Raw genomic sequence first — 27,703 nt, forward strand, 5'->3', positions numbered from 1 at the left:
GTGGGTTCGAAACAGAAGAACTTCACAGTGCAATGTTTTGCCACGGCCCTCACTTCTGTCGTTTACCACATGTTTATCTTGCCCTCCAAAAAAGGTTAGGGTAGTGTATACGGGTTCCTGCCTCTTGACCCTTACACCAAGCCTGTGAAATAGGATAGCATGATTCTCTCAAAGTCTCTTGGTGTTTAATTCTAATCCAGGTTTTTGGTTTTTTTTAATAAAAGCAATGAAGGGATTGGGTATAACAGATAAGTTGATTTTTATCATCAAAATTGCAAGTTTCCCAGAATCAAGTCGGGAAATTTTGGGTGTAAATTTGGAAAAGCACACTTTGAATGTGACATAAATTAGTGTGAAAAGAGGAAGTGGAGGTAATGGCGCATTTTCATAGCAAACTGTGACCCACTGACAAGCATGACGGATGTATCAGCAATCTCTCACAAGGAAAACAAACCTAGTGAATTATTATTATTTATACCCCACCCATCTGGCTGGTTTTTCCCAGCCACTCTGGGTGGCTTCCAACAAAATATTAAAATACAGTAATCCATCAAACATTAAAAGCTTCCCTAAACAGGGCTGCCTTCAGATGTCTGGTAGTTATTGTTCTCTTTGACATCTGGTGGAGGTGGGGTGTTCCACAGGGCAGGTGCCACTACCGAGAAAGCCCTTTGCCTGGTTCCCTGTAGCTTTGCTTCTCGCAATGAGGGAACCTCCAGAAGGCCCTTGGTGCTGGACCTCAATGGGGGTGGAGACGCTCCTTCAGACATACTGGACTGAGGCCGTTTAGGGCTTTAAAGGTCAGCACCAACACATTGAATTGTGGTTTGAAACATACTGGGAGCCAATGTAGGTCTTTCAAGACCGGTGTTATGTGGTCTCGGCAGCCGTTCCCAGTTCCCAGTCTAGCTGCCGCATTCTGGATTAGTTGTAGTTTCCAGGTCACCTTCAAAGGTGAGCGCATTGCAGTAGTCCAAGCGAGAGATAACCAGAGCATGCACCACTCTGGCAAAACAGTCCACGGGCAGATAGGGTCTCAGCCTGCGTACCTGATGGATCTGGTAAACAGCTGCCCCGGACACAAAATTGACCTGTGCCTCCATGGACAGCTGCGAGTCCAAAATGACTCCCAGGCTGCGCACCTGGTCCTTCAGGGGCACAGTTACCCCATTCAGGACCAGGGAGTGCTCCACACCTGCTCACCTCCTGTCCCCCCAAAACAGTACTTCTGTCTTGCCAGGATTCAACCTCAATCTGTTAGCTGCCATCCATAAGTACTGATCATGCTTAGTGCTCTCAGGGTGTCGGCTGGAAAAGAAGAATGGGAAATTGGGATGGGGAAGAGTAAATAGACTTTTTTAGGTCCCTAAGACAGGAGTGAGAAATCTGTGGCTCTCAAGATGCAGCTCCCATATAACTCCAATCATTCCTGGTCACTGGCTGTACTGGCTGGGGCTGATGGGAGTTAGAAATCCAAACAACTTCTTGCAGGCCACAGGTTCTCCACCATTTCCCTAAGAGCTTGTAATATCCCACAGGAAAATATGCCTAGCTGGCTGGGATCCTGAAGAGGAGCACTTCTGTTAAGGGATAGAGATTTTTGTTGCAGGGTCCTACTTGCGTCTGTACTATTGACCCGAAAGCCTGATTGCATTAGCTGTCTGCATAATATGCAAGGAAGTAGACAGAAAGCATATTTGTCTTTAATGCTTATTATCCCCATCTGCTGGTTCAGATTGAGAGTGCAGCTTTCTCCAACCTGTTACGCAATACAGACAAGGTAGGGGGAACACCATACTGTTCAGTAGTAAGCAACTGGTTTTGTTTAATGTTGTGTGGCTGAAAAAAATTAAGATTCCATGCTATTTTCCACAAACATAACTAATAGAACACGTGAATGACATTTCTGTGTATTTGATTTATGTGTACATGTTTGCATTTCTGGAAATCTCAGGTTTGCATTAAGAATGACACCCCCCCCCCCCGGTAAATTGAATAAATGAGAATGAACTGTGTTTACGCTCTTGCACTGTAAGGCACAGTTTGTTAATCATGAACATGCTTCCCACATCGTGTGCGGCTTCCCTCACCCGTCTGGGTGCTGCATGTGGCACAGCAACATCATAGTCTGGTTTGCTGTGATGGGTCAACCCGGATCGTGGTTTGTTTATGTGCCGTTCCTGGGGTCCCCTACAATGTCCTGTCCTCAGGTGGTCACAAAGGTCAGTCCCGCAGCTACTCTGCTGTGCCCAGATTTCTCTTAAAATACCTGATACCACCACATAAGTGACTTTATAGAGAGCTGTAGGGCTCTCTCTTTATATTCTTACTCAAATACACAAGACATCGTGGTGAAATAGGCTTACCTAACATCTACCTTGACCGGAATGCAATGTTATACAGTCATACCTTGGATTGAAGTAGCTTCGGGATGAGTATTTTTGGGTTGCGCTCCGCGGCAACCTGGAAGTAACAGAGCGTGTTACTTCCAGGTTTCGAGCTTGTGCATGCACAGACAGTCAACATGACGTCACAGACATGCACGGAAGCGGCGAATCGCGACACGCGGACTGCGTTCGCTTCAGGATGCGAACGGGGCTCCGGAACGGATCCCGTTTGCATCCAGAGGTACCACTGTAATGTAAACATATATCTTACTACGGAACGTAGTATATACAGAGTTTAAAGCTTTCTACACAGATTTCCATTGCCTCTCACTTTGTCTCTCACAACCACTCCTCAACCCAACTGCCATTTTTTAAAAAACTGGTAGTTTCTACCTGCCACTCGCTTTAACACTGCCCTTCTTTCCAGTCTATAGGATGCGGGTGGCGCTGTGGTCTAAACCACTGAATCTTTTGGGCTTGCCGATCGGAAGGTCGGCGGTTTGAATCTGCACGACCGGGTGGGCTCCCGTTGCTCTGTCCCAGCTCCTGCCAACCTAGCATTTTGAAAGCGCACCAGTGCAAGTAGATAAATAGGTACTGCTGTGGCGGGAAGACAAACAACGTTTCTGTGTGCTCTGGTTTCCGTCACGGTGTGCCATTGCGCCAGAAGCGGTTTAGTCATGCTGGCCACATGACCCGGAAAGCTGTCTGCGGACAAACGCCGGCTCCCTCAGCCTGAAAGTGAGATGAGCGCCGCGCCCCATAGTCGCATAGTTTCTTTCCATTCTACTCCCGTGTGGTCAACCATTCATGCACTAGCACTTGTGTCACAGTTTGTTCCAAACAAGCCATGAGTGGCAAGCCAGAAATAAGCCAACAATGAACCATGGCTTATATTGGATTTACCACTCGTGTTTCAAACAAACCACAATCCAGCTTCATACAAGGCAGCATGCTCTGCTGTAATGTCGCTTGTACCGTGAACAGCATCCGTGGAGGCTGGGGGCTTGTTTGAGTTTAAGCTGCGGTTCAGAAGAAAGTGTAACTTAGTGTGATATGCAGACTAGTTCATTATGAGCAAATGGAAGGTGTGTCCAAAGCAGAAATGCCAAATTGCGGGAGGAGGCAATGGTGCCCAATGGCCTCTCAAGCCTCTGGGCATCTTTGTAGCACCTACTCATATCTTCCTCCTTTCCCCATAATTTGCCCTGTAGGGAACATGTTCTCCAGTTGTTTTTTGTGTGAGAGAGGTGCCTCTGGACATTGTAGACACACACTTTGTATTTCATTGTGGGGTTTGTCCCTTTTTTAGGGCTTTGCTTCCGGACATTGTTCAAAGAGGCAGTTCAGGACCTCTTTCACAAGATATTGATTTTGGACAGCAGAAGTGGTTTAACTTTGTGTAACAAAAATCCAGATCACACCCATATTTTCAGGGTGTCTCTCCCCACCCCCCACCCCTGGTAGTTCATGTATTTCTGTTCTGTTTTCGTCGTATTATGTCATCCTGCAGGACTTATCAGGCAGATTTTAGTTGGCATGTTTTACCATGTTGGCTCATTATTATTTTTTGTCTTTCCCTTTTAATTTTTTTAAACACTCTAGCTGCAAGCCCCCAGTGTGAAGGGCTTTGATTTTGCAAAGCAGCATTTAGGGCAGCACAACAAAGATGACATCCTGATCATACATGAGCCAACTCCTCTACCGGGACCAATTAAGGACACCACACCCTCCGAAAACGGTGACCTGCCGAGCCCCAAAGCAAAGATCTCTTCAAAGCCATCCAAGAATGTCCGACACAGAGGGAGGTCAGTTCAGTTGATGAGAAGCTGCTTGGCACAGATTAAAGTTAATTAGTTATGGGGGATTATTTTTGCTTCATAAGGGCTTTTATTTCTCAGTTTGAATAGCCTTTGCTCAGGAAGTTGCCTTTTACATTAATCCACCAGGATTTGTGTCTCGTTCTTTTTTTAGGTTCTTCTGCTGCGCTTCTTAATTGTAGTGATTTTTCACTTAGAAGTATGAGATGAGCCAGGACAGGCAGTGGGCATGTGGGCACTAAACGTGATTGCACATCTAAACTGTCTGATCTTTCTAGCCTTTACAACCTGGTGGGTAAACAGACAGAAGTCAATTCATAGCTAAAGTCCAAGTTAATTATTTCATTCCCTGCCTTGTTCACCTCTTAAATGCTCATTTCAATTCCAAGTTGGATTGCTTATGGAGACCATAAGACTAGCAAGCCACAAAAGCCCCCTTTGTGCCATTAAGAGAAAATGCTTCTTGGCCCCACCCCAGCCCCACCCCTTTGTGCCAGCTCAGCTCTTCCCCCCAAATGCCTATGGGTATCTGCTAAGGGTCACATGCACTCAGCACATGGAAGTCTTGAGAGCAGCACTAGCCAGTGCATGTTTAGCATGTGGGAGGGGGCTACAGTGAGCCCAGTTCCTAGAAGTTGGCTCCCTCTGTATATGGAGGGTCTATTTTAGTTTATGGATGGATTGATACTATTTATAGGCTTGCATACAACCAAAGTATGGAAGTGGCTTATAAATAAGAACAAGTTCTTTTTAAATAAAAAAAAATCACCACCACAGTAAAAATTCAACAACATAAATTAATAAAACAGAACTATAGAGTCAGAAAACAGGAAGCACTTTGAAATCAGGCTGCATAGCATTAAATCAGTTAAAAACACAATGCAGAGGAATAGAAAGCTTACAGAGGCTAAACAAGTCTTGTGTCTGAATGAGAAGCCACCTGAGAACCTTAGGTTCTGTCATGGATGAAAGGTGAAATCTAAACATGCAAAATAATATACAGCCATTTTAATTTTTGTTTGTTTGATGCCTGCAGAGTTTCCCCATCAGATGCTGACTCCACGGCAAGTGAGCAGTCCAGTGGCCGAGAAACAGGAGAAGCGCCTGCAAGACCACAGATAGCTGCAAATGAAGTGAAGCCACACAGAGTCAACAAGTCTGGTATGTTGCCTTCTCATGCACCACACTCTGCTTCCTGTCTCCATTCACACAGGTGTGCCAGGAATAGGGAATCTGCTGAGTCATTTGTCTGGGCGCAGCTTGAAATGCATCTATTATTATTATTATTATTTATATATACCACACGGCTAGAAGGCAAATTGACATCACAGAACAGAGAAATACATTTAAATGATGCAGTTGAATAAAGCCACACTGAACAGACAGCTTACAGAGTTTTAAGCCACGATGTCTGTACAATTGTGTGGTATTCTATCCCAGTGCTGTAGTCATTCAGATCTGATTCAGTCCTTAACAACAACAACAACAACAACAACAACAAAATGCAGCGCATTTCTCCAGAATGCAGGTGGTGATGGTGGTGATGATAGGTGGTTTAAAGCAATCACACCTCAAAAAAACCCCTGTGTATCTCACAGTGAAGCATCATGGAAGCATGCATTCATTCTGCATTGCTAGTGCGCACTCATAAAAAACCTGTGCCATTTGCTTTTTTAAACATTTGAATCAACTCCCTTTTGTTGAAATTTGGAAATTGATATACCTGTGTTCTTTATGGGAGCATCTGGCTCTCCTTCTGCCACTACTTGCTGAATTATAATGACACTGTTTTTATCTTTCTCTTGATGCTCCAGGAGTAAACCGAGTGGGTAAGTTTCCCCTAAAAATGTGCAATAAGCCTACGATGAGAGAGTCTTAATTGTAAATGTGTGTGGAGAGGGCTTGGCTTTCGGTGCCTAATAGCTAGGGCTGGCTTCTGGATGTTTCCTCATGTTCTAGCCAATGGGAACCATTAAAGGCATCCCATCTGCCAGTAAAGGATAAACTAATTATATGCACATAGGAAGTTGCTTCCGTTTTACCTATTCTTGGCTGAAAGCGGCTCTCTTGTTGGCGTCTGTCACATCACTTGCTACCTGGCTATTCAACTGGAGACAACAGGAACTGAATCTCAGCCTTCTGCATGCAAAACATGGGCTCTGTTGTCGAACTGTTCCTCTCCCTTCTATAGGATACATGTTAACGGGTGTAATAGCGCCCCACTGTTCATAAACAAGTCCTATTTGAGAAGGGAAAAATAGAATGGGGTAGCCAGAAATACCCACCTGGTATTTCCAAATGCTTCTTTCACCCTCCACAGAATTTCATGTGTGTGGTTACCTATTTCTAAAAAAGGCTTTGCTGTGCTCCTTAAAATGAAAACAACAACTCAGGGGTATTGTTATATGCACGTATTTAGCCCATAAGCCACATCAAAGCGGGAAAGAACACAAGACTCATTCATGTAATACGTTTAGCATTGTATTGTCCATCTCAGTTTAGCCTTTTCCAGCCTTTTTCAATCTCATCATCTTCTCAATTTGCCAAAGATTAAATGGGCTGTTCATTGAGAACTATCATGTGGCTTCTATAAGAAAAACCTTTTAAACCCTGGAAAGTGAAGTGAAACTATTTTTGGCATAAGGAGCGATTCTGGCTGTAGTGGATAAACCTTCTAGGAATTAATTAACTTGTACTGTGTACAGCGTTTGAACTGCCCTCTATTTGTCTTTCTCGGTGTATTTATTGTAGGCCCTTTTCCATCCACAAAATAGAAGAGTTCTTGCTCTCAGCTCTCCTCTACCCCACACCACACTTAAACCTGTAGCTGCAAGGGTGATACAATCACAGACAGACAGACAGATTGAGACAGAGAGACTGAGAGATGTTGAAAGCACTGCAGAACTAGCTTCAAAATATTCAAGTAACAGTGTGAGTCGCCCAGAGGAAAACAAAGCCATTTATTTTTTATTTTTAAGGGCCTTTCTAGACTGCTGTTGAGCCCTAAACAAGGGCCCCCAAATTGGTGTACAGTACAGGAAAACAAGAGAATCATTGAACAATTCAAAATATTACAAGCAACATCTAATCAAAGAATGAGCACAGAGAACAGAACAATTATCTAAAGGCCTTGCCTGTCTTCTTACAATCTCTCTCTCTCTGTCTTTCTGTCTGTCTGTCTGTCTCTCTCTCTCTCTCTCTCTCTCTGTGTGTGTGTGTGTGTGTGTGTGTGTGTGTGACAACCCTGTACACTCATGTTATTAGTACTGTGGTAATTTGTTTTTGTTCAAAAGGTGTAATTCAGATGGTGGGCCAATCTCTTGATGCCGATTTTTTTTGCAAAACCTTCCTTTCTTTGGGGCTTGAAACAATATTTACTACCTTTCATTCATACTTTTAAAAATTCAGGCCCTCCGCAGATCAGCAATGGAACAGAGCAACACTCTTCAGCCTCCATCTTTGAGCATGTGGACAGAATGTCACGCTCCTCTGAGGTCAGCCGAAGGGTTCCTAGCAAGATTCAGTTGATTGCCATGCAGCCAATCACAGCACCTCCAATTCAGAACCAGCCACTTGCTGACCGAGTAGCAGAGACCAACAAGATTAACAAGGAGGTAATCAATCCGTTCGGTAAACTGCCTTACAGCCTGTGAAAGCACCTTGCACTAAGAGCATAGATACACCATGGACATACAGAAAATATTGTTTTTACACCATACAAGTAAAGCACTCTTATGCATCTTCTAACAGTCATGGCTTCCCCCAAAGAACCAGGGAACAGTAGTTTCTTAAGGATAGTGAGACCTCCCACAGAGTTACAGTTCCCAGCAACCTTAATGTATTACAGTCCCCAGGCTTCTTTTGAGGAAGTCATGACTGTTAAAGCGGCACAAGAGCATTTTAAATGTATGGTGTAGCTGTGACATAAGAAAAGTCATTTAATAAAGATCCCTAGTTCCTCCCCTCCCCAACCCACTTAGAACCACAGTTCCCAAGATTCCCTGAGGAAAGGGAATGACTGAATAGGTTGACTGAACCACAGTTCCCAGAATTGTTTGCTGCATGCCATGATCTACCTTTTGAGTGTCACCTGGAGTGTCTAGAGCTCAGCTGGGGAATCTCAGGGCTCACAGACCCTCCTCTTTCAAACCTGGGCACCTGTGTTTTAGTAATCCTACTCTTGAATGCGACCACAGCCTTACCTTGCTGAACTAAGCCATGCAAGTGTGTGGGTTCTTAGGGAAACAGGAGTGTGAACAGCAGAGGGGAGTAAGCTTCTTCCATTCTAAGAGCAGTTTCTTCCATGCAACAATTCCTTAGCGTAAATCCCAGTTCTGCAGGGGATGTTTGAAAGGGAAGGGCAGGGAAAGCAGATATTTATTATTGTGTGTCCCCATGTTCAGCCAGGAGAGAGGGAACGTTTGCCAGTCCCTACTAACAGCAGACTGAGAGACAAATGTGAAGCGCAATAAACCCTCAGCAAGCCTTTGTCCAGACACTGATGAAAGGAGGAGATTAAAAATGGGGGAAGAGGGGAAATGGATGAACATGGCCTCTCTGTATGCTTTGATTTTGATTCCTTCCATTCAGCTTCCACTGGAGCAGATAATTCTGAATCTCTGCAGTGAAGATCATGTGACAAGTCAGTCAGTCCCAAAACAGGCACAGGAGACTTAATTGCACCCTGAGAAGTCAGGTCTAGTGCAAAGTAGAGGTGTTTTCCTCCGAGTTGGATAGTTCTTACTGTTATGCACTAAGAAAGGAAGTATTTTGAGTTGTGCCTCTTAATTCCCACCCATCCACCCCCCATTTCCGCTGTCAGAGGCAGTATATTTTATTTAAAAAATTAGGCTTTAGTACAGTTAAAATATATACAGTACATATTTAAAAAATCACATACACATCGCTACATTAAAAACGTCACAGCACCAGCCCTTTCCTTAAAAGTAAACCACCGTAACAGAGAAGAAAGTTCCAAAGGGCTGATTGCAGCAAGCAACTGATTCTGTAGGTTCACCCCATCTATATTTAAAAACAGGAAGAATAAGATTATAAAATAATAAAATAATAATAGAAATCGTTAAAAAGAATGAATGGCTTTAAATATATTGGAAGACAAGGTTCATATTTCTACCAAACATACCAAATATTCGTGAATGTTGTCAAATAAACTCCTATTTAGTGGGAATGTGCCAACCATGAGATTGTTTGGTCTAATTTTAATCCGTAAGCATGCATTCACACATGCATGCATGCATGCACACCCACACATTTTTCACTGTGTAAGCTTCACCTATAACTGTAGTCTAGATCTCTTCTAATTTCCTTGCTGCTGGGCTTTTATGGCAACCTGCAGGAAGTATAATTTGCAGCTTGTCAAACATTTTTTATTAGCATTGTGTGTTCCTCCCCTCTGTCTCTTAATTACCCATGCTGTGTTAATCATTATGCGGTATGTAAAAATTCTTCTACCTGGAATGAGTGTGAATGAATTGCAAGCTGGAGAATGAGATATTGAGGTGTAAGCTGGAGGTCCATTCAGCATTTTGCTTCCAAACTCTACACAGTCACTTCCCATCAAAGCAGAGAGAAGTTGTGCGTTCCAAAACGTTTATGCTCCTCTCTTTCTTTTTTCAAGATACAGACAGCTCTGAGGCATAAATCTGAAATTGAGCATCATCGCAACAAGATCAGACTTCGAGCCAAGCGCAAAGGACACTATGAGTTTCCGATCGTGGATGATATGGTTATCATCGACACCAAAGAGCAGCAGAGAATGTACCGCAAGGCGCAGATGCAGATAGACAAGATCTTGGACCCTGGAGGCAATATGCCTACTGTCTTCATAGAACACAGAAAGAGGTAACAGCAGCACAGAGACAGCCGGGGATGGAATTCTTTCTCTGTTAAATGTGAAAGTGTGCAAATGCTTGTCATAAAAGATAACAAGGTAGGCATGGAGATTAGACAGAACAGGAACTCAACCACAGAATGCACATTTAACAAAAAATACGGTACTTTTTATCATAAACGCTTAAAGGAAGTCAAATATAAAATGCTCATTTAAAACAGCACAATTAGCAAGAGGATAAAAGTATTATCATAAGCATAGAACATAGCTGCTACTCTGGCTACCAGCCCTGCCAGTGGCAGTTCATGGTGGGCGGCTGCTGTGGAAGCTCAGGCTCAAGGACCTGGGTCTGCGGTAAGAGACAGCCAAGGTGGTCTCTGGCCTCTTCAGCTGCCTCAGCTTTTGTAGCTGGAGTCAGTCAGGGCCCTGCTCTCCCAGGCCAGGTGGGGAAAGACCTGGGAGCAGGTCTTCCAGGACTCATAGCCAGGATGGCCTCACAGCAAGACGTGATTGCAAAGGAACAATAGGAAGCAACCTCTAAGCCCCTGAAAGTTCCTTTGCAACTGTGGCCTTACCTGTCCCACACCTAATGTCATGTAAGTGGCAGGTAAGTGACAGGCAGGTGTGGCTGGCTGAAAATGGCCCGTGGGCTAGTAGTTCCCTACCAATGTACTACATGAGCAAACCTTCATAATGTAAGGTTTGCACACTCCACATTCCCCTCGCTTCCTGAATCGGCAGGAGAAGGACATCTGAGTTTAGTTTCAGAATTTCAGCTTGACGTTATGTACAACTTAGGAATGCTGTTTAAAGCATACTGGTTAACGCCCCCTCAGCACGCTACAAACAGGAGCTTAAAGACTAAGTAGGAGAATTAAAGCATTTCCACCCCCCCCCCACTCACCACACCCCCTCTTTCCCCCCAGCCTATTACTGCATGCAACACTAATTTAGTCTCACAACAAATGAAACTGATCTGTAGAAAGCACAACATGAAAAAAGAGACAATGCACATATTTTTGTAAACTAAGAAATATTTAATAAACAATATTTATTGAAAAGAAAACATACTGGTTAACGTATTATCCCAACTGCAAAAGCCATTGTTTTAAGTTGACTTAACATTAAACTAACCAGTTTGGTTTAAAGCGGGATCCCTGGTGGGGACACACAAGCCCAAGGCTTTGATTGGTCCATGTAGTACTAAATCATGTTTTTCTGTTATGTGCAAATGATGCCTTTGTGTCCAGATTACTGATTAGCTGACTAAGTTAAACTTACACCATTAATTCAGCTTTATAGTTTGACCGGTGACAGCTCCGTGTGATGTGGCTCTTTTATCTGTTTGCTTGCTATTTGTCTGTGATATTTATCTATTTATTTAGATTTGGTCAAAACTCTCAGGGCCAATTGCACCAATAAAAGCAATACAACACAACAAATAAAAGCAATAAACAGCAACAATGGATTAAAAGTCCCCGCATAGAGCTTCCAGAGACAGATAGAAACTGAAAAGGCTCAGAAAATCAAAAAGCTTTTATTTGGCTCAGATTCTACAAAGACACTTAAATTTATGAAAGATGCTATCTTGAAAAAAGGCTCAGAATTGCCCCGCCCCCAACTGGGATGCTCCTAGGAAGCCCTAAGATGTTTTGCTTTTTCCTTCTTTTTATTTTTACCTAGTTCTCGAGCCAAACGTTCTCCGAAGCAGCGCCGGAGGCATCAGATTAATGGAAGTCCAATGGATGCGGACAAGGACCGGCTAATTACAACTGACAGCGATGGGACTTACAAGAGACCTCCAGGAGTCAACAACTCTGCATATATTGTATGTTTAAAACCTTTTGGAAGGCAACACTTTCTTTCTACTTGTATGATAAGTTGCGGGTTGTGGGAAAGGCTTTCAGGAAGCACTAGCCTTGCTGGCTGGAGTCTGAATAATGCAAGAACCCACTGTGAATTACAGCCTTGTGAAACCATGAGCTTTCACAACAAACGCCTTGTGCATAGCCCTTTCTCAAATCCGTTATCTAGTACCTGCCCAGAGTGGCCTGGGCAACCCAGCCAGATGGGCGGGGTATAAATAATAAAAGTAGTAGTAGTAGTAGTCGTAGTAGGGCAGGTGTAACTGGCTACTCAAGAAGTCTTCATTCATTGTGGACCAATTCACTCTGCAAACCCAAAGTTGAGCGAGAGGTTTGCAGTTTCTTGTTGGCATCAGTGCTTCTTGGATTATGCACAACTCACCACCAAAGGGATGTGCTATTAATGATTCACATGCATCCCTTGTAATATCTGCAGGTAGATGTGCAAAATGCCACACGCAGACGGCATCATTGCAACACGTAAAACCGTTCTTGAAACGCTGGGAACTTTGACATTATAACAGCTGTTCAGGCCGTGCTTTCCTCCTTATGCTGCCATCTTCCTGTTACCTTTGCAGTCTGATCCTGACCTTCCTGCCGAACCCCAGACGCCTTCTTCAACTGATTTGGGGAAGTACTCAGGCCTCCCCTCGCATCCTGCCCAATATATCCCTCCTCAGCCATCCATTGAAGAGGCCCGGCAGACAATGCATTCTCTTCTGGATGATGCCTTCGCCCTGGTGGCCCCAAGTAGCCAAGCATCCAATTCTGCTGCCATCACGCACTCCGGAGGGTCAGCGGGGCAGCCCACAAACACTCCTGTTCGAGCAGCGAGGGACACTCCCAGCAGCCAGTGGGGGTCACCGTATGGTCAAACACACACAGTAAGCAACCCAGCTGGGGGTCATTTCAAGACTCCACTGTGCAGTTTTAGAGCCTATCCTTACTTCGGCCATTGTGCTTTCATGGTTTTTATCTCTTCAGATATCTAGTCCATTCCCTCCCCAAGATTCGGGGTGGTTTAGGTATAATTCTACTGTGTATGCAGTAATGGATTTCCAGCACTCTTGAATCTTATATCCTCCTGGCATGCATTCTGTATAAGGGTGCTACAACCAGGGGGAATCCACTGTTTGTAGACCTTACCACAGCTAACTTTGAGCTTTTTTTACAAGTGGCATATAAATTTTTATGAAATAAAACTAATTCTGTTGTTGTGGTGACAAAGGTGAGGCTGGCAAGCAAGTGTAGCCACGCTCAGTTAGCAGAAAATTTGCAAGCAGGGCTGATGCAGTGAGGTGCAGTGCAGGCACAGCCGTGGGAGAGTCAGATTGGCTCCGCCATCGCGCCTGCACCATGCTGACTTCCCTGCTGCCTCACCCACCTCCGTCTCAGTGAGTGGCAGTGATCCTAACATTGGGAAGCCATGTAAACAGCACCTCCCACCTTGCCCCGCTTTGCTGAATGCTGCTGATTTGCTGTATGGCTGAAGAGACCTACAGCCCTGTAAATAATGTAATGGCTTATAAATCCAGAAAATTCAGATATATTACTATGAGTGAATGTTGTGCAAGTAGAATTCAGAACGCATCTTTCTAAAAACAAGATTACTTGTTTATGGGCTGATTAATCCCCTCCAGTACTGCTGAGAGAGGGTGTTTAGAAATTCTCCCTATCCGTTTTACTTAACTGTGAGTTCCCACGCCATTCAAACAGGGGTTTTAGCTAACAGTAACTGGTTGGTTTCAACAAGCCAGCTTCGTTACCTAAGGTTTGAAGTTGCCTTGATTTAAAACTAACCCTAGTTAATGTTAAACTGCACTCCCCTGTTTGGATGACAGAAGAAGTAGGGGTTAAAGCAGGCATAGGCAAACTCCGGCCCTCCAGATGTTTGGGACTACAATTCCCATCATCCCTGACCACTGGTCCTGTTAGCTAATGATGATGGGAATTGTAGTCCCAAACACCTGGAGGGCCAGAGTTTGCCTATGCCTGGGTTAAAGGAAAGCAAATGCTTCTGACCAATCTCTTGGCAGATCCTGGGAGGGGGTTAGGCACACTGACATATCACTAAGCCACGTTTTAGTGTTATGTCTGAATGCAGCCATTGTGATGTATCAATAAGTGGTTTTTAATCTTCATTTGTTCAGAAATGTTCAGAAACTAGAGCCATGGATCATTTTAATTTTAAATCCCTCTTTAAAATGTTTTTTTTTTTTCTGATGCATGGTCTTTTCCCAGAGATACATGGAATTTGGGATGACTCCTCCAACAGCTCCAGGCCTGCTACAAAGGTAGTTCCCTGACAGTTTGTTTGATTCATGTGTTTCTGCTAGTTGATGTATTTATTCCAAGTAGACCAGAAATTGTCAGCAGCTGTCGGAGATGGTTACTATAGATGCTTCTTTCTTCCTGATCTTGTGCCAGATTTTGAGGTGCTAACTAGACATTATGATGGGGGACACAGGTGCTGCATGGTTCAGTCCCTTTTCCTGCTGATGTCTGGTTTCACACAGCGTCTCGTGTGATGTCGTTGGGCTGTTCCCTTCCCAACGGTGGCCAGTGATCTGTGGCAGAAATAAGGGAGTGCCCCGTGTGGCAGCTTAGGTTCGTGCATTGTGTAATGACTAATTCAGGGGTCCACAAACTAAGGCCCGTGGGATGGATAAGGCCCAAGGGACTTGTTTATCCGGCCCATGGCAAGTCCCGTCACCCACTGCTGCCGCCCGCTCTAACCGGCGCTGCGCTGCGTGGCTGCCCACTTCCGGGTCGAAGGAGCACAGGAAATAGCTTGTGCGCATGCACAAACGTTATTTGCGCATGCACAAGCATTATTTCCGGTGCACATCCCAGGCGGAGGAGGCCCGTTCACATGCACACAAGCTATTTCCGGTGCTCCTCTGACCCGGAAGTGCATCGGAAATAGCATGTGCGCATGCGTATGGGCACGCGCTCCCCTGCCCTCCGGCCTCCTGCGCAATTGGCGCTGGAGACACTGGCCCAAGGCGCCGTAAGTTAGCTGACCCCTGGACTAATTGCATCCTGACCATCGTGTAGCTACTGCGTTGTTTGCTTTTGTGTTTGTGTCAAACGTTCACAAACTGCTTTCTTTTTCACACATGACACTGAGACAGCAAGCAGGAGTAAAATCAAATTTTCTGCTGTGCTCATAACAAGGCGATGTAGCATCCTTTTGTCCTAAACTGCACCAGCCGCAATTGCGATAAAACACTTAACTGCCCTCAGATTTTCTTCTTTCAGAGTAGGCAGCTATTTCTGGATTAGGCAATTTGGATGGTGATTTATTCTTCATTACTGAAAAGAGAACGTGAGCAAGCCCTTTCAGTCATTATCTAATGAATGCTGTCTGGTTATCTGAACCCCATTCATTTTTTGTGTGGAAGCCCCATTGAATTTAATGGAGTTGGTGAACTTTAGGGGTGGAGGAAGAAAAGTTGCTGTGATACCAAACTGTTAATCAATGTCACAGTCAAGTGGTTCAGAAAACCAGTTCTTGGAACAGTGACTGGAAAAACAAATTGGTCTTTTTCTCTGCAGTAATGTAATTAAGATTATCAGTGGGCTGGAACCAAGCTGGGTTCTGCATGTATTGCTCATGTAACTCCTTTCCAGTACGGTAAGACAGAAAAGCTCCAGCACCTAGACAGCACTTATCTGAAATTCAGCGCAAAATTGGGAGCGGGGTGCCAGGGTGGGGGGAGGGTTGATATTCTGCATTTAAACTTTCTGATTGTGCAAGCAGAAATCAAAGTTCTGAAATTTGAAAAATGGTAAATACATGCTTATTGCATAGCTGTTAATTGTTGTGTTTCTCCAAGAACTTGGCATAGTCAAATTTCAAAGAGGCAAAATCAAAACAAGCAATAATGTTAGGAGGGAAGGAATCACCATAATCATGAATGAAAAATGAAATAGAAAAATCAGTGGATTGAATGAATGGAATTTTGCTTTGTCAGAAGCACAACAGACGAATAAGAGCTAAAATACCCAATTTGCGGGGAAAAATTGATCCCACTTGTCCAAATACCAACTGCTATCATTTTCAGATCTTAAAATTTGATTTTAAGGGACTCTAAAAAGTTGAATTAGCCAGTTGTCAGGCAATAGCTGTAAATCTTATTTAATAGTTTACACATTTAGTACAGCAGCGGTGTTCCTAACTGGGAATGTTAAAAACACTTGAATTAGGGACTATGTTTTGCAAGCATGTTTAAATCTGGAGTTTGATTTGAAAATTGAGAACCTACTCGATCTAGCAGTGAACAGAAAGCCCTGCCTCCCACATAATCTCCATTGTTTTATTCAATAATATATTGGGATGCAGATTTCCTCAGCAGCTAGGCAAAATGTACAAATACGTACCATAGCATATATTTAAAGTTTGTGGAAAATTATTAGAGACCATTGTTTGATTTTTTTAAATTTATATTCCACCCTTCCCCCTGAAGGAGCTTAGACACAGCAATCATAAAACATTTAAAAACCAACAGCTAAAAGCAGTTCTGTATTTTTTATTAAAAAATTATTAAAAACAGTGATCTCAGGGTTGCCAGGAACAGTATCTGTCAGCTTCATGTGTTGTTTTCATTATTTTCTATGCCTAAAGGACTTCTGGCTAGATCTTTCAGGCTAAAGCAGAGGATATAATGCATGTGAAGCAGCCATGGCGCTGTGTTTACATGGGGCAGAGCTATAGAAGCTGCACACACATGTTTTACAGAGTCCTTAGTGGACAGAGAGCTTCACACAGTAAAGCAAGCAGTGGTACATTGCATGGTTGGAATACGGGATGCCACTGTCTCCGGAGGTCAGTCATTCTGGCATTGTTCTTCTGTTCTTGATCTACCAACAGGCAAAACCTGGGCCCAGGTTTCCTTCCCCCGGTCGAATTAATGCACCCAGACCAGCAGCCTTCTGATGTTCAGTATTCCACAAGGGGGATCTACCCGGAGGAAATGCCATCCGTGGCCCGGCCGCGACCAGTTGGAAGCACCGCAGGTACTTGAGGGTTCCTTAAGCTATTGCGCACTTGCAGTGACTCTCTCATAACCAGCTGGCCCCATTCCACAACTCAAGCATTTACTGGGAGCAGATGTGGCTGCATCTAGAATGCAAACAAGGGGCTTGCTAGAATAATAGAACCAAGAGAATTGTAGAGTTGGAAGTGACCCAAGAGTCATCTAGTCCAATGAAGTCCCCTTCAACTCTGAGCATGTGTATCCTGCATGCATGGACCTGGGGAGGAGCAGGATGGCTGTAGCTACTTATAGAAGGTGCTCATTGGTCTCCTAATAAAAGGAATGGTAGGGTACCTAACATAATGCATTCATAGCTGAGCACAGTTACAGTGCACATATATGTGTGTGTTCTACTTCCACTGCCAGAGACATTGTGCCTCTGAATACTAGCTGCTGGGCAGAGTGGTCATGTCCATCTTGCAGGCTTCCCACAGGTGTCTGGGTGGCCACTGAGAACAGGATGCTCAGCTAGATGGGCTAATGTCCTGATCAACAGGCTTATCTTATGTTCTAAATACTAAGTTATACATCTGGGTAGCTTTCAGAGGGCATCTAAAATGATATAGTGAGGACACTTGCCTAAATTCAGTAGGCAAGGACTTCCAAAGCACCATTGCTCAAAGATCGTCTCCTTGCAAATGTGCAATGAACGTTATGTGGAACTTGTAAACACAACAGTTTCTATGTGTTTTAAAGGGAGGTTGTTTCGTTTAAAGAGGAAATGTACACATTTCATAACTGATTCCAGTATTCGAAGCAGGCCTGAGGACATCTCCAGGATACTGGTCTCAACTTCACAACTAGCCAGGAGTTATAGGCAAACCGGTGTTACATCTGTAGAGCTGAGTGTCTTGCAGTAAGCAAATATTTCTGCTCTTCCACTAAGGGCAAATCACTAGCATGCAAACCTTAAAACACACACACACACATTCTTTTCAATTACACATTAATAATACTTGCAATATTTATAGGGTCAGTGGGCCAGAAGTATTACCTGGCCTGTTCCTTACCTGTCTACCTCCACCATGCCTAATAGAACCCTAATTTTATACCACACAGAAACACCTTCCCATTTGCAAAAAAAAAAAAAAGGACGTGCATGCAAATGGGTCCTTTTGTTGCCCTTCCTTTGGGAGCTTTTTTAAAAACAACAACAACGAAAAAAAGGTTTAGTTTGATTAAATGAAGTCAGGCTTTCCTTATCCTCACATGCCACTCCCCCCCCCCCATATACTTGTTTTGATCCCCTGCTGCTGCCAGTTTTCATTTGCCCTTCACCCTTCTGTTGCTGCATGGAAAGACCAAACAGAAAACAAACAAATATTTGCTTTTAAGGTTCTCAGATACAGCACCTCACTCAGGTGGGAATTGCTAGCAGGATCGGAGGTCAACAAGTGGAGATCCCCTCAGGCAGAGCAGGGCATGGCCAGCTGGGGGAACCCGGGTGGCCCCCGTATCGTGGAGAGGATGAATATGCTAGGAGAGAAGCAGTGAGTACTGTGCTTCATGTTTGAATAGTTTCCGAAGCAGTGTTCTGTTCAGCTGTTTCTCCCCCCCCTTTTTTTTCCATCCTGTGCTGCTTGGGGAACTTCCTCTCAAGACATCTCTACCTGCTCCTCTGACCTCAGCCCGCTGCTTTTGTCACTTTCGCATTCCAGCCCCCAAACTCTGCTTCTCTGTCTTCTTCATTATCACCCTTGGCTTCTCTCCTCTGTGCCCAGAGGATGGAGAGCCTGTGGCCCTCCAGATGTTGCCCGGACTCCAGCTCCCATCAGCCCCAGTCAGCATGGCCAGTGGTGAGGGATGATGGGAGTTGCAGTCCAACACCAGGGATGTTTAACAAACCAGTTGCGTTCGAGTGAGATTTGAATGCTGGGAATCGCAGGTGGGGAGAGCGCTGTGGAGTCCGTGTCCAGCTTGCAGGCCTCCTGCAGGCATTGGCTTGGCCACTGTGAGAAAGGCCTGACCCAGCAGGGTCTTCTTACGTTCTTACGTACCATCTGGATGGCCACAGGTCCCCCACCCCTGATCCATGCTCTCGGTGGGCTCTGCTCCCCTGAAATCGTCTCATGAGACCACTGTAGGTAGAGAGCACTAACAACAACAACAACAAAGACACAGATCGTCTCGCTGATGTTAGTGGAGCCTTGTCAGTTCCTAACATCGGCTATGGAGTACGGAGTTGAAGTTGCCTTGAGCACAGCAAAACAAAATGCCATGTGTTTGCACAGGGATGTTTTAGTTTTAGAAACCAGTTGGGCAAGACACTACTTCTAGAACATGGGGTTCATTTTTTCTCAAGAGCAGACCCATTGAAATTAACAAACCTAAAAAAAAGTGGGTCACATGGGGTGGTTTGTTTTTTGTTTTTTTTAAAAGGTTTTGAAGTTTGATCAAAGCCCACGTGAACCTACTTGAGTAATAGTGGGATTAATCTGCACAACACGGTCAATGCTGTCTTTGTCATGCTACCTTCACCTTTTGGAGAAGATCCCCAAAACACTGTTTGTTCCTTTTTGTAATCAGCCGTAGCTCACTAGTGGGTTCTCCCAACTCTCTGTTGTCTTGTCTCTTCAGCTCCTTCCTTCGTTGAAGGAAGACGCAGTACTGCCTGAAGTGCATTATTGCAAGCAATAATGGTGTCCCCATTCCACCCACCCTATCTGAGCCCCAAAATGGAGAAATAACTTTTAAAGAGACTCAGAAAAAGAATAAATCACAATGCATTCCTGGCTTCCCAAAGGAAAAGTTGGAACTCTCAACACTGCTGCTGATCAGACATGACGTTGGCTAGGGATGGGCAATTGGTCCCTATTATTGGGCCATGGAGGCAAACTTCTAGTAAGTGGTGTACCACAATAACCATAGTGGAACTGGGGTCTTTGTGGAAGGGCCATAGCTCAGTGGTGGAGCACGTGCTTTGCATGCAGATGGTCCCGGGTTCAATGCCTAGTATCGCCAGGTAGGGCTGGGAGAGGCTTCCACCTAAAACCCAGGGCAACTGCTGTCAGTCAGTGTAGGCACTATTGAGCTAGATAGACCAGATGATCTGACTTGGTGACCCTACAATCTTGCCATTTCGTGCAACATTACACGGTTGCCTTCATGCAAGGAAGGGGGAAGGGAAGAGATTTGGAACACCCCATACAAATTTGGCCATCTGTCCCACCGTCTCTCCCTTTAGTATGTATTGTATTAACCCTGCAGGTGACACGACTCCTATTTTGGGAGAAGACGCTTGTGAGAGACCTGTTATTTCAGCAGACACGATGGTGGCTTTAGGTGCACCGGGGCCATTCCACAAAGAAACGTGCGCATTCTCCTGTGCCCTATATAGTTTCCTTATCACCATGTAAACCATAGCTGCCCAGCTGGTGCCAAAAGTTGGGCAAGTGCTCTGGGCGGATGAGGGCAGGAGGTAGGCGATGGGCAGGCCCAAGACTGGGTCAGTGCAAGAAGATAACCTGGTGGCTTCCCTCTGCAGTGGCATTGCTCCAGTTCAGGGAAATCTGTTTATCTGAAAGCTTTAGATCAGGTGACGGCACTGGATTGGCCTTGTGACACCACCTGACTTTGTGGCCCAGGAGGATTCTGGTTTCCGGTGTGACATCTGTGAACCTTTGCAGGGCAGCGCTATAGGCAGCCTGGTTTGAGCCCCACAGCCTCTGATACCAGGTCCAAATCATCCATATATTTGTACTGTCCTCAGAAACACATAATTGAGTATCTCTCTCTCTCTCTATCTCTCTTTCTCTACCACCTGCTGGTTCTAACTGGGTTAAACTCCTCTGTACTTGTTTGCCACGGCAATTAGCTGAATTTCTGCTGCTTTTGCATGCCCTGCCATTGCTAATATTGTTGGCTCAGTGTTGCTTTGCAGCCCTTTGTTGGTTCTTTCTTCCTTCGGCCTATTTTACCTGTACTGCCCAAGTTTTTGCAACTTCTTACAGTTTGGGTTTGTGTGTGCTCTCCTTTCAAGAGCACAGGGGGGTATTCTGACGCTGAAGCGGACACGGTTGGTGTGCAAACATTGTTTAATTTTGATGATCAGTGCATGCATCGCCCATTCAAATGTATTTTGGTAAGGCTACTTACTACAACCCAACGACCATCCTTTTGTTATGACTTCCCTTCATCTTACTCACCTTCATGCTTTTCAGAGCAAATTAATTCCCCTCTTCCCCAGTTCGAGTCCGTGGCTCTTTTTAGACAAGCCAGATGGCGTGTTATAAATTGACGCTGTCAGCCCTGCTGCAAAAATACATAACAGGCATGCACCTTGACGTAGTCGCCTTTTTGTGGTCTCAAAGCAGATGTGAAAACAGTCTAGGTATTAAATTCCTGATACAAATAGATGGTGCTTTCTGACCCACTGCACGGCCATTAATCTCCAGGTCACTGAAAACAAGCCCTGCACCAAACCCCAGTGCCTTTTGGCACACCTTGGAGGTTAGTGTTATTATGGGATAAGCAATTGTGGACTGGAATCCACTTCATCAGATTTATGAATGTTTTAATCCTAATTTGGGGTGTGTGTATAAAATCACACAAACACACAGTTGTGGGGGGGGGTGAGCAATGAGGTCAGAGAGAAGTAAAGCACAAAAAATGTAGATGGTATGTAAAATAAGCCTACATACATGTAGTGTAAGTACAGCGATCACTTCTTAATGCCTCCCCTCTGCATCCACACACATACATCACGAATCAGTACTGTCTGTGGGAAACACAACACTCCTTGCTGTCTTGTCAGTCGGGCCACAGCAGATACATGTTTCAACCTGGAGGGTGTAGAATTGCAGAATTGGAAAAGGACCATCAGAGTCAATAGTCCAGTCCCCGGCATTGCCTGAATCTTTTGCCTAGCCCAGTGGGGCTTGAACCCATGACCTTGAGGTTAAGAGTCTCATGCTGTACTGACTGAGCTTTGCTTCAGAGTCAGTCTTGATATCTACGAGGCAAGTATTTGGCCTTTAATGTATTATGATAGTCAGTCCAGCTGGGTGTTGTTACATCTGATTTATTTAAAATAATTTAGATTGGTTGTTGGAAATATTTTTGCGCTTATTATTTGTGCATATGCCAGGTTGGCAGACTTATGCACACACCCATACCTAAGTGACCACTGAAGAAGGCCTTTTTTTCAAAAAGTGTTTGTTTCTGTCTATCTAGCTATACATACACACCCCCTGGGCTTTGACATCAGGACCTCCTGTTAAAGAGCAGGTAATAATGGTAGTGGTGGTAGTGGTGATGGTGATAATCGTGTTTATCATGGAGCTACAACAGTTCATTTTAATTTTGTTCTCTCAATTTGCTTGCTGTCATTATACATACCTGCTGACTCTGTATATGCATCTGATGAAGCAGAACTCTAGTCCATGAAAACTTACACCATCCTTCCTAACATGCTTTAGTCTTAAAAGTGCCACAAGACTCTGGTTTTTTTCTCTTTTTTTACTGCGACAGGCTATTACGGCTCCTCTCTGGAAGCTGTGTTTTAACAGTTGCTTGTAGAGCAGCCCTGAGACTCCAGGAGCGCCAACATTTCTCCCAAATAATTGCATGCGTTCCAACTTTTCCAGTTTTGCGTTTCAGATCCAAGAGAAACTCACTTGCTTTCTTCTCTGCCTTGGTTTTTGTTTGTTTGGTCTTCTGCCTCCTCATCTTTTCACCTACACTTCCCAAACAGAAAACGCAGTAATGCTTTGTGCCTTTCCCCAGACACATACGCCTGGACATCAAGAATATTCCTCCTCACCAGTATTCCAGATGCCGAGGACTTCGGCCCGACAGCCCTCAGCTCCTCCTGTGCAGCTTCCACACAGCAACCACCAGGGCCCGGGGCTCTGCTACAACACCAGCTCCACTGAGGACCTGCAGCCGGGTCACTCGTCGGCCTCTCTCATCAAAGCAATCCGAGAGGAGCTCCTCCGCCTCTCTCAGAAACAGACCGTTGTGCAGAACTTCCACAGCTGATTTGCCATGTCGCTGCAAATCTGCCAAGTGTATCTGCTTCCCGTGGAAGCTAGACTCACAGGAAATCAGCAGGAGCCCTGTTCTTCTGTCAGAGGAATGAGCGTGTACAATACAAGAGAAATGGGGCACGGTGAGAAAGAACTCTGCAGAATTGGCAGCAGCGCAAGATAGAAATTCGTTCTTGAGGGTGAGGGAAACCTGGGAAGATGTAACAAGCATTGGGCTTGTGTGTCTTTGATTGGGATCTTTGGTTGGGACTGTTTCGATGACAGTTCTGGTCTAGAAGCCAAGCGCTGCAAGAGATGGCAAAGCCATCCCCTAACAGAGCAATGCACGAGACTCCATGTTTGAAGAAGGAAAGTGAAGTTTGCAAGATGGAGTTATAGCTGTTTTCTCATGAGAGACTGCAAGAGTCTGATGGTTTCAAACACCCCGAAGAAGGTTGGCCGTGTGTGCTGCTGATAAGTGTCACTTCGAATACACAAGAAGCCGTGTTGATCCTGTGCAAGCAATTACTTTAAAGAAAGCATTGTTAAGACTCCACAAATAAAAGACTTGGAGCCACCTGTTAACAAACCGGAACAATAATAGTTGTTGTTAAATATTGCTCTGTGCTTCCAAATGGAGCCGTTCTCTGCACTCTCCCTTGTTGTTCTTCTGGTGCTGAAGCTTCAAAATGTCCCTTCATCCTGATGTTTGCAAAGTTGAAATGATGGCCTTTTTTAAAACAAAAACAAAACCCTAACTAACTAACTAACAAAAAAACCAAGGATATAGTCATTTGTATTCATTCAGGCTGAGAGAGAAAAACAATTCTCCTTTTTTAAAAAAAGAAAGTAAAGACTTACTTGGTATTCATAATTGATAGGTGGAAATAGGAGGGGATGGAAATGTTTAAGGCAGTTTCACAAGTGACATGAAGACACTATTCTACATGGTGAGGACATCTCAACACCTGCATTAATGACACTGAAATTACACCTCAGGCAGTGGGGGAAAGGTGATGTACAAATGCTTTAAATAAACACAACTGGCTCCAGTTTTGTGATGAAAGAACATCAGAGAGCCCCTAGCTAGCCCATTGCCATTCCATTTTTCTGCCTCCTTCCCACCTTACAGTGGGAGCCGGTGTGGTGTATTGGTCAAGAGCAGTGGACTCGTAATCTGGTGAACCGGGTTTGCTTCCCCGCTCCTCCACATGCAGCTGCTGGGTGACCTTGGGCTAGTCACACTTCTCTAAAGTCTCTCAGCCCCACTCACCTCAGTGTTTGTTGAGGGGGAGGAAGGGAAAGGAGATTGTTAGCCGCTTTGAGACTCCTTAGGGAAGTGTTAAAGTGGGATATCAAATCCAAACTCCAACTCCTCCTCCTCTTCTTCTGCTTCTAACCTGAAAGGTGTATGCCAACAAGGGGAGAACATGGAATGTGTACATTTAATGTGCCTCCACGCTATTTCAAGTAGGTCACCTTCCCTTTGGCCCCATCCTCTGCTGCAGAAAACCAAGAGCCTTTCATATTGAAGCATTTCCCCACTCCTAATTCTCATCATTATTACCCGGGCATACTTGCATCCAGAACTCATTGGAGCTCAGTTCCGGCACCTCTCAGGTGGGCACCATTGCCATTCTAAGAGGACAAGGGAGGTGTTCATAGTGTATTCCAGCTCCTCTTTTTCTAGAAAAATAGTACTGATCATTACCATTTAAAAAGAGAGAAGCAAATGCACCATCTTTCAGATGCTGCACATACTCCCAAGGGGTGAGCCTAGTTAATTGCTTCATCTTCAGAAAGGGTGGAGACAAGTCTGTTCAAGATTATATTTGTCCACGGCTGACCCAACTAGCTATGAAACACTGGATGGGAATGTCAATCCACTTCCTCATTGGTGCCTCAGTTTTAAAATGAGCATCTTCTAAGAGACGGTAAGCCAGTGGACAGCATTCACGTGGCAGGAAAGAGGCAGAGAGTTTACACGAGAGCCAGCCCACGTGTGCAACCAGGTATACAACTGATGGGGAGCTAAAGCTGATCTTGGTTCTCAGGTTAGTGAAATGTAAGGTATACATGGTACCAGACATGCTTCATTCACTTCATTCATTTCTTCCCTTAAAAAAGTCATTTCCCCCACACTGTATTTTTAAAGTGTATTCTTTAGACATGTTAGGTATTCACTTGAAATGCAATGTTAGTGGAGGCTGATCTGTTAGGGCAAATGGGGCACTGCCCCACCAACCTCAGTCTGCTCTCAGCCAGCCCCTGCTTGCCTTCTTACTTGCAACCAGCCCAGAAGGTAGCACTGCCTGTTATCTTCATCCTCTATAGAGTCAGTGTTGCTCTTGCGGAACTCAGCAGGGAAGAGGATGGGGACAAAACTGGAATTAGTTTTGCTCCGCCTGTCGTTGGCTCTGGCTCCACCTACTGGTGGCCTCCCAGCCTTCCACCCTACCCACCAAAATGGGCACCAGCCCCGACTGATAGTAACATGCAAATTGGCCTTGAAAGGCAGTCTTAACATCACTTGTGAAAACTCCCTTTGTGTTTAAGCTGGGGAGGAGGGGGTGGTAGATTAAGCTTTTGTGTCAATTTGCCAAAAGGTCACGAATGCAGAAGTGCCGCGTTTCTTATGAGACTTAAAAGCGGCAAGTCTGTAGTTTGAAATGAGACGAGCAGAAGAGGCCAACCAGGATGATATCACAACACCAGCACTAGTTTGTCATAAACCACCCTCTGTATTTGGGTTCTTGATGAAGCCTACAAATAAAGTGTTAACCTTGTGATGAAAAAAAGGACCATTTTAGAATAACAAAAGCTTAGATTTCACCATTAGATGCAACCTCTGCATTTGTACGTGTTCCTACTGATAATGACGGTACATGCCATCCAGGCACTAGTTTTTACAGAATTTTAATTTTATTGCTAGTTGTGAGGTGTAATTTACTGTCCTACAGCCATTGCTTAATTGTAACCTGCGTAATAATAACGAGTGGAACTTCTAACTAAATTATTTTCTTTGTTGGAGTGTATTTTTTCCCGTTTTTGTTTTTTAACTTAGACTAAATTAAAGCTAAAGCAGTGGCACAAAGACAGTCGGAAGCAGTTATTTGTGTGGAGGTGTGGCTTCAATGCATTTACTGTCTTAAGGTATTAATGAATGAACTGATGGTCTACCCCTTTGCTTGATTCACCAGTGTGTTTAACCTTGCCTTGTTGATTTTTGAAAACGCACCCCACATTGAATACCTTGACACACGCACCCTCCACTAATGTGTTTGGAGCAAGAGTCCCAGGGCATCTTGGTTCAATCAAACAGAAGGAGCTGATTCACATATCTTTTGCTGGTAGATTTGGTTCCTTTCCCATGGATACCATTGGCGCCCTCTACACGAGCTCTGAGATCCATGTGACAAATAATACCAATCTGTAGGCTGGGGAAATTGAGATTGCTGAGCTCTTTGATGAAAATCCTATTCAGGGCTGTCTTAAGCATATGTGGCACCGGGGTGCAAAGATCCGCCTGGCGCCCCCCCCCCCAAGATTGCTCAGTCCTAGGCGCGCAGGAGGGCGGAGCCTGCCAACCACCTCAGTGTCTGGCTGGCTCGGTTGCCCCCAAACGCGCGGCACTCCAACCAACAGGCAGGCTCTTCCCAGGACTCGACTCTCAGCCTGGCGCCCTCTGGTGCCTTTCACCCCTAGCCCCTATAGGTAAGACGGCCCTGATCCTGTTGCCTAAGAGGGGCTGATTCATCATAGGTTGAAAATAGATGTATAGAATGAAGAACAGGCACAAGAAGCCAAGGCTGTAATCACATTAATATCCAATATTATCAAAAGCATGCAAAAAGTAATTTTAAGTCAATGGCAACACTCAGGCGCAACTTCATAACCCATGGTAATGAGAGCATGGATGAATGATGTAGCCATCTCTCCTTCCTTGACTCTCCTCTCTGCTGGTCATGTTCCAGTCTTGGTATGAAGATATGAAGATCCTTGCTGGTATTAAGCTTATTATCTTGGTTTGTTAACTAATCTTAGCCCTAAGTTCCTTGGTTCTTAGGTAAAGGGAAATGCTGATGATGCAAACCAGGATCTCTGTGCTGAAGCTGGTATGCAATGGATGGAGGGAAGAGCCATAGGCACAGCCACAGACGAATATACAGATGTGGCCAAAGTCAGTTTGTGGCGATATACTAAGGTGAATCCCATCAGTTAGCATGGAAGTGGCTAGCAAAGAGGTGTCATTAACCTATAGTTAATGACAAAGTCAGCTCAGGCTAGATACTCATGCACACTAAGTATATAACAAGGATGAAAGGACTTTGCTTTGACATCCACAAAGTGGGTGATCGGTTGGTCCTAAGTTGGTTTAGCTGTCTGGAGTAGAGTTAATAAACTTTTCACCATACATTCCAGTTGGGTGGTATATAGCACTCTAAATGTACATTTACTTTAATTACGGGTTCTTCCTGTTGTGTGTTTGATAAAATACCTTGCGTGACACACTTAATTGCTGTTCAAGATAGTAACGTTGAAATCCTGCCTATGTGACTTTTTATGCACACACAAGACTGTGGTATAAATAAAATATATAAGTTTTGCTTCTCTGAAAGAAATAAAAACGGGTATAGAATCCTCAGTAGGATAGTTTTAAATTATTCAAAATATCTATTCCTGATATTTGTGGGAGGAGAGAAGGGGGGGGGAAAGGTGTGGGAAATATTCTATAAATATATATATATATATTTCTTGAGCTATCAAATTCCACC

At 44.5% G+C, this 27,703-nt stretch overlaps 1 protein-coding gene across 5 annotated transcripts in view; it reads left to right on the forward strand.

Annotated features, from left to right (window-relative positions):
- The window catches only part of KIAA1549, a gene marked incomplete at its 5' end in the record, with an annotated part of 114,361 nt that extends 86,827 nt beyond the window's left edge, over window positions 1-27,534 (forward strand). Inside the window, 12 exons of one of the 5 annotated variants that reach the window (XM_082240356.1) lie at window positions 1,736-1,780; window positions 3,993-4,195; window positions 5,244-5,368; window positions 6,022-6,036; window positions 7,616-7,821; window positions 9,846-10,069; window positions 11,742-11,886; window positions 12,502-12,807; window positions 14,165-14,217; window positions 16,797-16,942; window positions 18,298-18,452; window positions 22,687-27,534. In XM_082240356.1, the coding sequence (XP_082096482.1) occupies window positions 1,736-1,780; window positions 3,993-4,195; window positions 5,244-5,368; window positions 6,022-6,036; window positions 7,616-7,821; window positions 9,846-10,069; window positions 11,742-11,886; window positions 12,502-12,807; window positions 14,165-14,217; window positions 16,797-16,942; window positions 18,298-18,452; window positions 22,687-22,941 (1,878 nt within the window). In that variant the 3' untranslated portion in view covers window positions 22,942-27,534. The remainder of the gene's footprint in view (window positions 1-1,735; window positions 1,781-3,992; window positions 4,196-5,243; window positions 5,369-6,021; window positions 6,037-7,615; window positions 7,822-9,845; window positions 10,070-11,741; window positions 11,887-12,501; window positions 12,808-14,164; window positions 14,218-16,796; window positions 16,943-18,297; window positions 18,453-22,686) is intronic. The other 4 variants (XM_082240360.1, XM_082240357.1, XM_082240358.1 and 1 more) reach the window with 4 other exon arrangements.
- Window positions 27,535-27,703: the final 169 nt, after the last annotated feature.

The sequence above is a fragment of the Podarcis vaucheri genome (genome assembly GCF_965113315.1).
Source record: "Podarcis vaucheri genome assembly, chromosome: 10".
NCBI classification, from domain to species: domain Eukaryota; kingdom Metazoa; phylum Chordata; class Lepidosauria; order Squamata; family Lacertidae; genus Podarcis; species Podarcis vaucheri.